At 36.4% G+C, this 15404-nt stretch overlaps 2 protein-coding genes across 4 annotated transcripts; both read left to right on the top strand.

Moving 5' to 3' along the window:
• Nucleotides 1-654: 654 nt before the first annotated feature.
• Nucleotides 655-13123, top strand: LOC141701033 (ABC transporter B family member 20-like). 3 transcript variants are annotated; one of them, XM_074504676.1, is made up of 11 exons: nt 655-1230; nt 2693-2747; nt 2836-3011; nt 3143-3343; nt 4299-4558; nt 4651-4961; nt 5075-5295; nt 5468-5808; nt 5926-6713; nt 6891-7132; nt 11369-13123. In XM_074504676.1, the coding sequence occupies exons 1-11, from the start codon at nt 862-864 to the stop codon at nt 12596-12598; spliced, it is 4194 nt and encodes a 1397-aa protein (XP_074360777.1). In that variant the 5' UTR covers nt 655-861; the 3' UTR covers nt 12599-13123. The 3 variants fall into 3 exon arrangements, with proteins under 3 accessions (XP_074360777.1, XP_074360779.1, XP_074360778.1); XM_074504678.1 differs by having other exon boundaries at nt 1103-1220; nt 2693-2752; XM_074504677.1 differs by having other exon boundaries at nt 1103-1220.
• A 695-nt stretch (nt 13124-13818) lies between these two features.
• LOC141701034 (aquaporin TIP1-3) lies at nt 13819-15116 on the top strand. Its single transcript, XM_074504679.1, has 3 exons — nt 13819-14095; nt 14182-14432; nt 14531-15116. The coding sequence occupies exons 1-3, from the start codon at nt 13963-13965 to the stop codon at nt 14903-14905; spliced, it is 759 nt and encodes a 252-aa protein (XP_074360780.1). The 5' UTR covers nt 13819-13962; the 3' UTR covers nt 14906-15116.
• Nucleotides 15117-15404: the final 288 nt, after the last annotated feature.

The following is a 15404-nucleotide window of genomic DNA, read 5'->3' on the forward strand; positions in this document are numbered from 1 at the left end:
TTGGTCTGGTTTGGATGTGTCGGAAGCCTCGTGGGAGGATGTTGCTTTTATCCAGAGTCAGTTTACTGATTTCCAAGCTTGAGGACAAGCTATGTTTGAAAGGGAGAGCAATTGTGATGGTTAAGAGAATCACCGGAAGATTCTAAAGATTCTTCCAGATTCATATTCTGTTAGTTAGTTACGATTAGAGAGTCTCTATATATAGGATTACAAATAGATTGTATGGTAGCTATGAACTTGTAATTCTTTTGTAGTCTCGGACTTCTCGTTTCTCTTCTTCCTATATCTCTTTTCTTTCGGTAATTCCATCAAACAGTTCATCTACATTCTTATACTCGGTTTATAATTGCTTTTAACCTGACAGGAAACCGGTATGGAATTGATGACGGCCCATTGAGAATCCTAAATGAGCAGTGTTAAGACCCAGAGGCCAAACCCAAAAGTGTAAAAACCAAAAAGTTATAGAAAAGAATCAGAAATCCGATTCAACCCCCGTAATTTACAAACAAATGACAAAATTATTAAATTAAATAGTAATAAATAAATAAAACTTGTAAATAAAAGCAAGTATAACAGATCAAATGTCCTGGCATGTAAAATCAAATAAAGAAACAAAAATCAGAATTAATTTATACCAGAATAAATTTTATACTCTGTCCAATCCAACTAAAAAAACACATAAAATTAGAACCTTCGGCACCGAGTCAACTCATTCACTGCTCCGCCTTCTCTGACTGAGTCGTAACCACCTCTCTCTCCGAGTCACAGCGATGCCTGCTATAATTCACTAACAATTACTATTACTAATCTACTATCTTTTCAAATTCACAATTAAACAACTATACACAAAACAACAACAAGATGATGATATCTCGTGGTTTGTTTGGGTGGTCGCCACCGCACGTACAGCCGTTGACGCCGGTTTCGGAAGTATCGGAGCCTCCGGAATCTCCGTCGCCGTACTTAGACCCCGGCGCCGATGCGGTGGCGCCGGAAGCTGAGGAAACGGAGGATGAAGAGGAGATCGAACAGCCGCCGGAGGCGGTGGCGTTTTCGAGATTGTTTGCGTGTGCTGATAAGCTTGATTGGATACTTATGATTGTTGGATCGGTTGCTGCGGCAGCTCACGGCACGGCGTTGGTTGTGTATTTGCATTATTTCGCGAAAATTGTGCATTTGTTAGCTCACCAAGGGGATTCGCCGGACGAGTTGTTTGATAGGTTCACCGATGTATTTTCTAAACCCTAGCTTTGTGATTGACTGTTTTGATGTTGTGAATTTGTCGTATAGTTGTTGTGGATACTGATTTATTGCGTAATTTTAGGATTTTAACTAGAAATATCCTTGGAATTGTTGTAGAAATGTCGTGTAGTTGTTGTGTTAATTGTTTTATTGCGTAATTGTAGGATTTCAACCTGAAATAGCTTTGGAATTGTTGTAGGTATGTCGTGTAGTTGTCGTGGCAACTGTTTTGTTGCGTCATTTTAGTATTTAAACTAGGAATGTGTTGGTTTGAGTGTTTCCACTGTAGTAAGAGTACAGCAGAGCTAGATAATTGCAGCAGTAAGGAGTCGACTATGTCAATTCTAGAATATGTAGCTGATAGTTCTGTTACTAATAAATTAGGTAACCGAAATGGAAATGCAAGTAGTGAATTAGGTTGAGTATAATCTTTTTGATACTAAAATAAATTTAATGTGTGAAACATGTTGAGAGTGTGAATGCCAGAGGATGAGAGCTTGGTGTTTGAGTGTTAAATCGACAATTATATATAGATTTCCTTATTAGGGTGAATACTAAGCAGGGGTAGGGAATAAAATTATAGCTAGAATGAGAGTAAAGTATAAAGATAAGACAGCTGCAGCTTGCAGTTATGAGATTATTATAACCTCTACTGTTTGAAGGCTGTTATTTTTCACATTAACTGAACACTTTAAAAATATTAACTGCATGTCTTATAGACAAAAGTTGTATTTATATCTTTTTTGTTTGCGTCGTGTTTGAGGTCAATTGTAGATGTCTATCTTTAGGTTGGTCGATTACATACGTCCAATGGCTATGCAAGTATCAACCATTTTTTCTACTGCCAATAATTATTCCAACAATATCGTGTACGACCTGGACCTCATTTTAACACCTTGCTCAGCCAGGAGGGGGGTTTGACACACTCTAACATGAAGTTTTTTAATTCTGGCACACCTTTCCGTTGGATGGTAACAATTAAGATTAAACAATCTACCTTGGCTCTTTTCCCCACGGGATAAGATATTAAGTATTCTAATATTTAAATAAGAAATTTAGATAGTTTACCTTTTTAGCAATTTAGGAGTTTCCCCTCCATTGTTTCTTTGTTTTAATGAATACTAAGTAAATAAGTAATTCAAAACTTTAAAAAGTTAGGAGGACACCTTAACTGAATCATATTATATTCAGCACTACTCCTCACTGTGGGTAAAGAAACAACAGAAAGCACCAAACAGCTAACAATACACATACATATAAATACTCCAAACCCAGAAATCCAAAGTAACCAACACCCCTAGACCTCCAGGTGATAGGAGGCCGCCTAAATTGGATCGTACTATATTCATCAGTTAAGAAGCTCATTTATCAACATATACGGCTTTTAATTTGTGATATGAGTGGCATCACAATTGACTTGCCAACTAACTCTGTTTTATGATGTATGCAGCTTTCGTTGACCATTGTTTATATTGCCGGTGGTGTTTTTATTGCTGGTTGGATTGGTAAAGTAAATTATAAACTAAGATTTTTAATTTTGCAAATCGTGCAATTGCTGCTACCTCTAATAATTGATTTGCATCTGTATTGTAGAGGTATCATGTTGGATACTTACTGGAGAACGTCAGACTGCTGTAATAAGGTCAAAATATGTTCATGTGTTGCTTAATCAAGACATGACATTTTTTGATACCTATGGAAATAATGGAGACATTGTGAGCCAAGTACTAAATGATGTATTGCTCATTCAGTCAGCTCTTAGTGAAAAAGTAAGTATAGGTTACAAATTGTTGATTCATAATAAGTTCATGATATTTACAAACAGTATTGGTTGGCCTCTCCATGTATTTAGTATTTTGATTTTTGCTGTAACCCTGCTAATCAATTTTTCATCCAACAGGTTGGGAATTATATCCATAACATGGCTACCTTCTTCAGTGGTCTTGTAATTGGATTTATCAACTGTTGGCAGATAGCCCTTATAACTTTTGCTGCTGGCCCGTTCATTGTTGCTGCAGGAGGTGTATCCAATATTTTCTTGCACAGACTTGCAGAGAATATTCAGGATGCATATGCTGAAGCAGCAAGTATTGCGGAACAGGTTAGTTTCTTTAAAATCCATCTATTTACTTAATATATATATATATGTGTGTATATTGATTTTCTGAACTATTTTGTAATTGCAAATACTGAAATTAGGCCTAAACCATTCTTACATGGCACCGGAAAATTATTTGAAGCATTTTAGGTCATAAATCATTCTCATGTTAATGTTGTAGAGGAGCTTTTTTTGTATTGGCACTATTAGTTGAATTGGGGTCTTAGAGAACTGTGTAGGATATTATGTCAGTGTTTCCTAGGATTTTCTGAAAAGTTGGACAACCACCTGGAAGTGATTTCATCTTGTTTTCGTATCCGTGATGGGTACTGAACAACAAAAAACAACTATATCGTTGCACTGTGAATTGTAATCTAATCATGATGTCATATATATTGTTTTCCCTGAAAGAAAGCTTGATGTTGATGATCTGTGTCAGTTATAGTAACTTACTTGATTGTTGGATATTCAGATCAATTCGGATTTGATTGACCATCTTCTTGGTATCAGATTGTGTTACCTGACATTTCGATAACCATCCACTACACCATCACCACTGTGCCGCTGCGATGCCCACCATACCTCCATCTCTGGGCTCTTTATGGAAACAACCTATCTACTATCATAATTTTCAACATCTTCCAAGTGTCCAAGTGTGTGTCTATTACCCTAGGCAAAAAATTATGCATGTAATATATTTGTTTTTGTATTTTTATACAAAGAAAATAACAATCACAAATATTTATTTTAATGCGATTAATACTTTAAACCAAACTGGCATGATTTTTAATGCTAGCAAAATTTATGGTGAAAGCAAAAGATACCAAGTGTCTGCCTGAATTTGAAAATCTTGATTTCAGTTTTCATTTTAGATATTTTATCGGCTAGTTGGTATTAACTTGAAAGTTTTCACTAATGGTGTATCTATGCAAGCTATATTAATTATTTTATTCTGCAGGCTGTCTCATACATTAGAACTTTGTATGCATTCACAAATGAAACTTTAGCAAAATATTCTTATGCAACTTCATTACAAGCGACGTTAAGATATGGAATATTGATAAGTCTTGTGCAAGGGCTTGGGCTAGGATTCACATATGGGCTTGCCATTTGTTCTTGTGCCTTGCAACTTTGGGTTGGAAGGTTTTTGATCACACATAAGAAAGCTCATGGTGGTGAAATTGTAGCAGCCCTATTTGCAGTGATTTTAAGTGGCCTGTAAGCACTGCCTTCCTGTTTTTTGCTCTTCTTTAGTAAGACTATATATGTTTTTCATTTATTTATCTTTTATAATCTTGATACATCTACAGTGGGCTGAATCAAGCAGCTACAAATTTCTATTCATTTGAGCAAGGTAGAATTGCTGCTTACAGGCTTTTTGAGATGATTAGCCGCTCATCATCCACACTTGACAATGATGGGAATACGATCGTTTCTGTACAAGGAAATATTGAGTTTCGAAATGTATATTTTAGCTATTTGTCCCGTCCTGAAATTCCTATATTGAGTGGGTTTTACCTCACAGTTCCAGCAAAAAAAACTGTCGCACTTGTTGGCAGAAATGGCTCTGGGAAAAGCAGTATTATACCACTCATGGAACGTTTTTATGATCCTACATTAGGTATCTACTTTCTTAGAGTGAAATTTAGCGCGGTTCCATGTTAAATTTCAGATTGTATTATTATTGATTACTCTTGTAGATTGCAATGATCTTTTCATTTTTTTGTGGTACAGGAGAAGTCCTTTTGGATGGAGAAAATATCAAGAACCTAAAACTGGAATGGTTGAGAAGTCAGGTTGGTTTAGTTACTCAGGAGCCTGCCTTGCTTAGTTTGAGTATCAGAGATAATATTGCCTACGGAAGAGATGCTACCCTGGATCAGATTGAAGAAGCTGCTAAAACAGCACATGCTCATACATTTATCAGCTCACTTGCGATGGGATATGAGACACAGGTACCTTGTGAAAGCAAGCTCCTTAAACTAGATCCATCTCTCTCTCTCTCTCTCTCTCTCTCTCTCTCTCCCCTCTCCCCCTCCCTCCCTCCCTCCCTCCCTCCCTCCCTCATGCACTCTGTGTGTGTGTGTGCGTTTTTCCTTCTTCACACCTTGGTAATGTTTGGTTTAGGTGGGTAGGGCTGGTTTGGCATTGACGGAAGAACAGAAAATCAAACTTTCTGTTGCTAGGGCAGTACTTTCAAATCCATCAATTCTTCTTCTTGATGAGGTTACTGGCGGACTTGATTTTGAAGCTGAAAAATCTGTTCAGGAGGCTTTAGATCTTCTCATGTTAGGCCGATCAACTATAATAATAGCTCGTCGCCTTAGTCTGATAAAGAATGCTGATTACATTGCCGTGATGGTTGATGGTCAACTAGTTGAAATGGGTACACATGATGAGTTGATAACCCTGGATCGGATATATGCTGAACTTCTAAAATCTGAAGAAGCAGCAAAACTGCCAAGGAGGTACTAAAACGTGACTATAGTTTATTAAAATTTCCTTCCTTTTCCTGGTATTTTTAAACTTGCATTTCTCCATAGCGTAAATCTACATTCGTAGTTTGTTTACATAACTACTTTCAGGATGCCGAAGCAAAATTACAAGGAAGCTTCAGCTTTCCAAATTGAGAAAGAATCCACAGAAAGTCGTAGCTTTCAAGAACCATCATCACCTAAAATGGCTAAATCACCATCTCTTCAGAGAGGTTCTGCAATCCATGCAATTCGACCCGCAGAGGGTACATTTAGTTCTCATGAATCACCAAGAACTCAGAGCCCTCCTCCAGAGCAAATCACTGAGAATGGTGTTCCAGTGGATGCGACGGACAAGGAACCATCGATAAAGAGACAAGATAGTTTCGAATCGAAACTGCCAGACTTGCCAAAGATTGATGTTCGTTCAGAAAATCAACAAGCGTCTAGTGCTTCTAATCCCGAGTCCCCTGTTTCACCACTTTTGACATCCGATCCACATGAGCGTTCCCATTCACAAACCTTTAGTCGACCACCTAGTGAATCTGATGAAATACCAATGGAACTGAATGAAGCAAAGAATTCACAACATGGAAAACCTCCATCATTTTGGAGGCTTGTAGAGCTAAGCTTAGCGGAGTGGCTTTATGCTGTTTTAGGAAGCACTGGGGCAGCCATTTTTGGCTCCTTTAATCCTCTTCTTGCATATGTTATTGCACTTATAGTGACCGCCTATTATAGAAATGAAAAACATAATTTACGGCATGAAGTAGATAAGTGGTGCTTAATCATTGCCTGCATGGGTATTGTAACAGTGGTGGCCAATTTTCTTCAGCACTTTTACTTCGGTATAATGGGTGAGAAAATGACTGAAAGAGTTCGGAGAATGATGTTTTCAGGTATATGAATAATTTAAAGATTATATTGTGTTCTAAATATGTGTCCTTTTGTCAGCTTATTGGGAGTGCATACACTTTCTTGTACTGCATCTTACATTTTATAAAATGTGTATTTCTACCATGCTTTGAATGTACATATTGGCAAACTGGCTGATTGTAGTTCCTTTTCTGTTACAGCAATGCTTCACAATGAAGTTGGGTGGTTTGATGAAGAGGAGAATAGTGCTGATACCTTGTCCATGCGTCTGGCAAATGACGCTACATTTGTAAGAGCTGCTTTTAGCAACCGGCTTTCTATATTTATACAAGACAGTGCAGCTATCATTGTAGCTGTCATAATTGGTATGATACTTCAGTGGCGATTGGCACTTGTTGCTCTGGGTACTCTGCCTATTCTTACTATTTCGGCTATTGCACAGGTCTCTGCTATATCTCCTTATTTCATTTCTGGATTTTCAGTTACTTTGAAATTTATATTGTGTCATTAAATTGACTGTTTAATGATTCAGGCTACTTTTTCTACCATTTACATGCCCTATTAGTGTTTTTCATCTTGGTTCTTAAAATTGTCTTTGGTGTCCGAGTGAGCCAGCAGCTTTTTAGATCACTTTCTTGACAATGTTAAACACAACCTTAAAAAGCCATCATTCGTGAAACTTGCATTCTGAAATTCTTATAATTGTTTATTTTCAATTATAAATTTTTAACGCAGAATAAAAGACACAACCCAACTTAAGCACCATCAATAATTTAGGATAAAAGACTGTTTTTAATTCGGGCAAATAAAACACTCTGCAAAATTCAAACAATCCTAACTAAACAAACTCCCGACTCAAATTATGTGGCTCGCATGTCATTTTGTGGTTTGCATGCAATACAACTTTTACCTGACTACATTCCGCCCTTGGAGGGTATTACTTGAGGATAATTAAAAGTAATGCACAAACATATTAAAGGACATACAAGAAAATAGAAATAACTTCCTTAGAGCTTGAATTTTATTAACTAAAAGCGTCAAGTACACAAGGGAAATTAATAATATATGCTGCCCAAATCTATAATAGTGAAAAAGCTTTTAAAATGCTTTTTTGATTTCCTTGTTCGGATAGAAGTACAGAACGTTGCCGCAGGGCAAAATTTGCTAGTTCTTTAGTTTTACTTCTCATTGTAAAGACTGTACTCCCTATTTTTAGATCTTCCTGGATATTTAGTACTTCCTAAGAGCTTGAATTTTAATAACTAAAAGCTTTAAGTACACAAGGAAAGGTAATAATATATGCTGCCAAAATCTATAATAATGAAAAAGCTTTTAAAATGTTCTTTGATTTCCTTGTTCGGAGAGAGTTACAGAATGTTGAGTAAAATCTGCAGGGGAAAAATTGCTAGTTCTTTAGTTTTTTTTCTCGATTGTTTAAGACTTTACTCCTGATCTTATGATCTTTCTGGATATTTGGTACTGCAAGCGCAGTCTATTAAAGTACATGTCTGTAGCTAGGAAACTTTGTAATCATTTATGAATCGTTTCTATAATAGAGATTTGTGAGATAGATTGCTATAATTTGACACAAATGTAACAGAAGTTTATAGTTATATCAGTAAGTAACAATTGAACTCCGATTTCAAACACTCCTAATGCAGAAAATATATATGGAATTATGGATAGATAATGGACATTTGAGAGGTCCAAGCTCTCCTACTACTGGAATAAGATAAGACTCAATTCATCTTTTCCCTAATTCTCCTTCTTTCCCTTATTTGTTTTCCCTTCCCTACTTTGTGTTACTATTTTTTCTACCCTCCTTAATTTGCTGCTTGGACCTTTTAACTTCCCGGAGCCATGTCTTAAGTAGACATGTAAAATTGGTGACTTATGTGGTGTATCTAACTACCCCGCTCCCAGAGACTTGCCTTGTCCTCAAGGTGGAACAACGGGAATTGCTGGTTGATTAATTAAACCCATGTCCTCCCACTTTAATTGGTGGCAACCCTTTCCATTTAATCAGAACCTCCAGCCTTTCTGACCTTTGTCCGGAATTTTACACTCATCCAACCCTTTCCATTTAGTCTCATGCATCTCTTTTTCAGTTAAACGATAAAAAGCAAATTATCCCCCAACCTGTAATATCCACCTAACCTTAATTTCAATGACAAGTTACTCTCACTTTATATAAAACTCAGATCTGAAACACTCCTAGTGCAGAAAAAAATATGAATGGATGGATGATGGACTTTCAAGAGGTCCAAACTCTCCTACTAATCATATAAGACTCTATTCATCCACACCCTAATTATCCTTCTTTTCCCTATTTGTTTCTCTTTCCGTACTCAGTCTTATTACCCCTTTATTCTCCTCCATTTTCTGCTTGGACCTTTTTAGCCCTGAAGCCACATCTTGAGTATACTTGTAATATTGATTATGTATGCGAGTGTAACACAATTTGGTGGAAAACTTTATATTACTCGAACTGTTATCACTTTGAAGTATAAGGGACTGTGTTAGGCATTAGCTGTTACAAGGGATAAGAAACTTGTATCTTAATTTTATATAGCTGAGCGGGCGTGTACATGTGTAGTTACAAGTAGCTATCCTAAATCTATTTTTAAAGCTATTGAAAGTGCTCCATCTTTGTTTTATGCATATATATATATGTATATATATGCTATTGTTGAGCTCTCATTAATTTTTCGTAACGTCTCTCTCCACGAAATTCTTTGTCATTGCTCTATCACATTCTTTTCCATTTATTTTTGGAGACTGTTATGGATTTGGGGGTACAAAATATACAATGTGTACATTTCTCGATTTTTTCCACGTGCTATAGGCCTATAGCGGAATAGCTCTTTTGCTCTTGCCCATTTCTATTTAACTTTAAATTATTTAAATGTTATATTATTATTGTTCTTTAATAAAAGTCGATGTTCCTCGACTCCTTTACTGAAATCATGATGGTTTTCTTGTCCGCGATTGTTAAGTTTAGATTCCAATTTTGTGATTAGGAGTGAATTTTGGTGGCAGTGGAATCTAAGAGATTATATAGTTTTTATGAACTTCCCTGCAACTACTCTATGTCGTCTATACTCCCTTAAAAATGAATCAAGCTTTAGAAAAACTAGCTTACAACCCATGCGATGCGCGGGATTTTTTTTATAATATATTATAATTTTTTTTAATATTATAACTTTTTTTATATAATTATGTTTCAATATTAATATATGTTTCAATCATGTTAATCAATTTTTATAATAAAATTGATATTAATAAATTATATCGGCTAAATTGCATCTTATATTAATAACAATAATAATAAATATTTAATTAATAGCATGTATTGTTAGAGGGTGAAAGCCCATAATAGACAATTATAGGAAATGAATGACCAAAATGCCTCTTGGCGGCCGCCCCCAGCAGAATCGCATCCAGCTGTTACACCTCTGTAAGAAACATATCTGCCTATTACATAGATGACAGAAGCATATGACGTCAGATTTCTTTTCTCATCCTTCTCTGTGGTACAGGATGCTCGATGACGTATAGCATGTGCCATGCCGTATGTAGCGTATCACTGCAAACGCCATCTCATCTATCCAACTTAAGGACAACCACAACTACCCGACATACAAAATACAAACACAACATATATAGAACCTTAAATTGGGAAGGGGATGAATGATTACTTGAGCACCATACCTCTATAATTACCCATAAAACATATAACCGAAACCCCAATCAGAAGTACCAAATTAAATCTTAACTTTATGTTCCTGACTTTATTAATTATTACTTAAAGATGCACACAGCAATGCCAATGGTGGAATAACGGTAGAATTAACTAGAGGTGAGAAGATAATGTTTGGTAAGGTGGATGGGCATACTGTGTTTTAGTGCACATGCTCGTATACGCATGTTATACCTGTTATTTGAGACACGCCTTATGCACAAGCGTGCTGTGTGGGTAAAAAAGAACCAGGTTCCCGCAGCTGGGCAATTTGGGCGCACACTGTCATAATAAAAGAGGCCCTAATTAGAATAGAAACACTTGCATCGATATGTTTTTTTCTTCTTTCTTCTTCAGTTGATTTCTTCACTAATCGATCTCTTCTTTCTTCTTCAGTTTTACAGTGTGTGTGTATAGATATGGCTTGTATCTATATATCGTATATGTTATGCGTCAGTACTCCTGTATATATGATGCCCCAGTCCACAAACCACAGTTTGTAGATGTTTGACTTTGTTTTTAACTTTGACTTCTCAAAAATTAGAGTTAATAAATTTAATATTTAGTTATTTTAATATGACTTATGTGACTAAATATTTAATTGACCTTAAATATAGAAAGTATATTTTTATTTGTCAAGACTTAAATATGGTACTCATATATTTGACTATTTTGTTTAATTTGAATGCTATTTATTAGTTTTGCTAATTAATTATGTATATAATTAATATTTTTTTTAATATTTTCTGAATCCCCCCTCACCCAAATGCCCATATTTTTATTTTTCCGAATTTGTGTCCCCGCAGCTGCACCCTTGCTTCATAGCATTTAAGCATTGCCTGAAGTCATTTCTCAGTATTTTTTGAAGATTGCTAGATATTTATATTGCTCTTTATATATTTTAAGTACGACCTTCTAACCTCTGTATATGTTTTGCAGAAATTGTGGCTTGCTGGATTCTCTAAAGGCATACAGGAAATGCATAGAAAGGCCTCACTGGTACTTGAAGATGCAGTTAGAAACATTTACACGGTTGTGGCGTTTTCTGCTGGTAACAAGGTAATGGAGCTTTACCGGATGCAGCTAAGGAAAATATTCAAGCAGAGCTTCTTTCATGGGATGGCTATTGGATTTGCCTTTGGATTTTCACAGTTTCTTCTTTTTGCCTGCAATGCCACTCTTTTATGGTACACAGCAGTTTCAGTTAAAAAAAAGTACATGGATCTTCCAACGGCTCTTAAGGAATACATGGTTTTCTCTTTTGCTACATTCGCACTTGTAGAACCTTTTGGCTTGGCTCCCTATATACTTAAAAGACGAAAGTCGTTGATCTCGGTATTTGAAATAATTGATCGAGTTCCTAAGATAGACCCAGATGATAATGTATCTATGAAACCTCCAAATGTTTATGGAAGCCTTGAATTGAAAAATGTTGATTTTTCTTATCCAACTCGGCCAGAAGTCCTGGTGCTGAGTAATTTCAGCCTCAAAGTGAATGGTGGGCAAACAGTTGCAGTGGTTGGAGTTTCAGAATCCGGAAAGAGTACAATACTTTCTTTAATTGAGAGATTTTACGATCCAGTTGCTGGCCAGGTTTTTCTAGATGGCCGAGACTTAAAGTCGTACAATTTGAGATGGTTGAGGAACCACCTTGGTGTTGTTCAACAAGAACCGATTATATTTTCTACAACCATTAGGGAAAATATCATATACGCAAGGCACAATGCCAGTGAAGCCGAGATGAAAGAAGCTGCAAGAATAGCCAATGCTCATCATTTCATCAGCAGTTTACCTCATGGTTATGACACTCATGTTGGAATGAGGGGCGTAGATCTAACCCCAGGACAGAAACAAAGAATTGCAATTGCTCGTGTAGTGTTGAAGAATGCTCCCATTTTGTTACTCGATGAGGCGAGCTCATCAATTGAGTCTGAGTCGAGCCGAGTGGTCCAAGAGGCTCTTGATACGTTAATCATGGGGAACAAAACAACTATTCTGATTGCCCATAGAGCTGCAATGATGAGACATGTTGACACTATTGTTGTACTCAATGGAGGAAAGATTATTGAGGAAGGAAGCCACGATACATTGATGGCAAAGAATGGATTGTATGTCCGGTTGATTCAACCTCATTATGGAAAGGGAATCCGTCAGCATAGGATAAATTAGGTAGGTTCTGGGGGTTTGTAATATATATTTGTTTATTGACCATTACAATATTGGCTACCTTAATGCTGAGGATGACGGACCTACCGATTTGCTGAAGTGAATGAGAATGACTAGTGTTGGTTCGTAACATTGTAAATGGAGATTGATGCTGATCTGGTGGTGGGTGACAGTATCCTGGCCGATGAGTTCTGGTGCAAGCTAACATTATTCTACAGGAGAGGTTTGTAGATTAGATGTGCAGGCTTTGTAGCTAGATATAAATTTTTTAGGGGGAGCACCAAATCTACCATTGTGCTGTTCCCCTATATATATGTATATTCTTTTGTTAACTATAGTAAATGAGCTAGCTGTAGTATTCTTTTGAGTATATTTTTGCAGTGTGCGAGTCCACTATAGTTTCTGCATGTACAATGTCATTTCAGACTTTTAGGACTAGGAGTGGTGTATAGAATAGAAAGTGCAAAAGTATTATGTGCCTTTTGTACATTAAAGAGAACGTACATTCGAGGCTTCCATTTACTCGTCGTTAGTGTGTTGATCTTGTTAAATTTGTTCAGTTATATTCTAAATTTTGTGCATAACTTGATTTCATAACACTTCTTGTCTTGTTTGATTTTTGGTGATCAAATTTCAATTTTGACTGAAATTTTTTTATAGTATATAATTAAAAATAATTATAAAAATTTTATCATTAGAAAGTATATCTCGTCATCTATTTTAATATGAATTTTTAAAAATTTCATAAAAAATTAAACAAGAGAAATAAATCGGGACGGGTGAGAGTTACTTGTCTAACGTCTAGTTCTGGACTGCTGTCGAATAGTTACAATATCCCAACATATGATACAATACATTTGAAACGGATTTGTGGGGAGAGTGGCTTGGCTGTTTACATCTTTATAAACTAGTCGATGAGTTTGGATTAGAAAAACAATTTTTAACTACAATAGGCATAGTTCGAAATTATTGTTTGGGTATTATTTTCGGATTTGGGAATCATAATGCAGAAAATTTCTTACACTGTCCAGATGCTAAAACACTAGCACCCTAAAATTAAGGAGGGGACACCACTACACCCCCCACGCCACACGATTGTCCTCGTATTAGCAACTCAATCAAACATTGCTCCATTACCATACATGTGGCAACAAGTGACTATAGTTCCCAAATTTATAGGTGGCTTAGCACTAAACGTCTTTTACCAGTTCTTTAGCCTTCATTTCAGGCATTTCGATGCACAAGTGTAGTGAAGTATCAATAATACAATAAGAAACTGCACTTGTTGAAGCACTCATTTTAGCTTTTAAGCAGCAAATAAAGGAGAGAAAACCAAGTAATACTTTGTTGATTGCTTAGTTAAAAAAATGCCGATGAACAGAATAGCCGTGGGAACACCAGGAGAGGCTAGCCATCCCGATGTACTCAAAGCCGGGCTTGCAGAGTTTTTTTCCATGATCATTTTTGTTTTTGCTGGCCAAGGCTCGGGCATGGCTTTCAGTATGTTCGACACTCTTCTTTCCTTCAAGTTTATAGCATTTTAGTAATTATTCTGACGATTAGTTATCGTTGATGTGTTTTGGCAGGTAAGATCACAGATGATGGATCAAGTACTCCATCTGGCCTTATTGCTGCTGCATTATCTCATGGCTTTGCCCTCATGGTCGCTGTCTCAGTTGGTGCTAATATTTCGGGCGGCCATGTGAATCCTGCAGTAACATTTGGTGCCTTTGTAGGTGGAAACATAACATTGCTGAGAGCTATTATATATTGGATTGGTCAATTGTTAGGTGCAGTTGTAGCCTGCTTACTCCTTAGCTTTGCCACTGGTGGAATGGTGAGTTTTTTTTCTGTACAATTTTTCAGAATTGTCACCAACTACATTGTGAGTTTCTGTCAACAAAAAATTTCATCTATTGTGTTTCTTGAGTGCAGGAAATATCAGCATTCGCGTTGTCAGCTGGTGTATCCGTTTGGCATGCAGTGATATTCGAGATTGTGATGACCTTTGGTCTGGTATATACAGTGTATGCTACTGCAGTCGATCCAAGGAAGGGAAACATTGGTATTATTGCACCTCTTGCAATAGGTTTTATTGTTGCGGCTAACATTTTGGTTGGTGGTGCTTTTGATGGTGCATCTATGAACCCTGCAGTCTGTTTCGGACCAGCTGTGGTCAGTTGGACGTGGACACACCATTGGGTCTACTGGATCGGACCATTCATTGGTGCTGCTATTGCTGCCATTATCTATGATAATATCTTCCTTGATGAAAATGCACACGAGCAGCTTCCTGTCACTGATTTTTAGAAAGCGTTTGGTTTGTCAGTGATCCGACATGGTCACTCTCAATATGAATAAATTTGGCAAAATTTATGGTTGGTTAAGAACTGTATGTTTTGTTTGGTGTGATTTTGATGTAGGTTGCTAATAGTATTGTTATTCCTGTGGTTTCAATTTTTTTACTGTACTAGGGGATTTTTGTGATATTGATGTTTAATGGAATTAAAATTTTAAGTGATCTTTATAGTAGGTCCGTCTACGGATAGGGTTCGGATCGGATCACACTAAATCCATATCTATATCCATTTATTTTATCGGATTTGGATTCGGATTCAATCGGGACCAAATTTTTTACATGCCGAACCATATCCGGATCTGGTCGGATCACGGATCACGAATCAGATATCCGAATTCATTTAATTATTTTAGATTTTTTTTACTTAATTCAAAAAACTTCTTAATATTGAACAATTATGCAATGTTTTGAAATTAAAAACAAAATAACTAAATTGTAATATTTAAAATT

Source organism: Apium graveolens, unplaced genomic scaffold (genome assembly GCF_009905375.1).
Source record: "Apium graveolens cultivar Ventura unplaced genomic scaffold, ASM990537v1 ctg3248_1, whole genome shotgun sequence".
Taxonomy (NCBI): domain Eukaryota; kingdom Viridiplantae; phylum Streptophyta; class Magnoliopsida; order Apiales; family Apiaceae; genus Apium; species Apium graveolens.

Bases quoted from the DNA above. Each gene is read 5' to 3' on its own strand.
- LOC141701034 (XM_074504679.1), top strand. From the start codon at position 13,963: ATGCCGATGAACAGAATAGCCGTGGGAACACCAGGAGAGGCTAGCCAT. The intron at 14,096-14,181 runs GTATGTTCGACA...GTGTTTTGGCAG, and splicing joins AGGCTCGGGCATGGCTTTCA to GTAAGATCACAGATGATGGA. The intron at 14,433-14,530 runs GTGAGTTTTTTT...TCTTGAGTGCAG, and splicing joins GCTTTGCCACTGGTGGAATG to GAAATATCAGCATTCGCGTT.
- LOC141701033 (XM_074504676.1), top strand. From the start codon at position 862: ATGATGATATCTCGTGGTTTGTTTGGGTGGTCGCCACCGCACGTACAG. The intron at 5,809-5,925 runs GTACTAAAACGT...AACTACTTTCAG, and splicing joins GCAGCAAAACTGCCAAGGAG to GATGCCGAAGCAAAATTACA. The intron at 6,714-6,890 runs GTATATGAATAA...TTTCTGTTACAG, and splicing joins TCGGAGAATGATGTTTTCAG to CAATGCTTCACAATGAAGTT.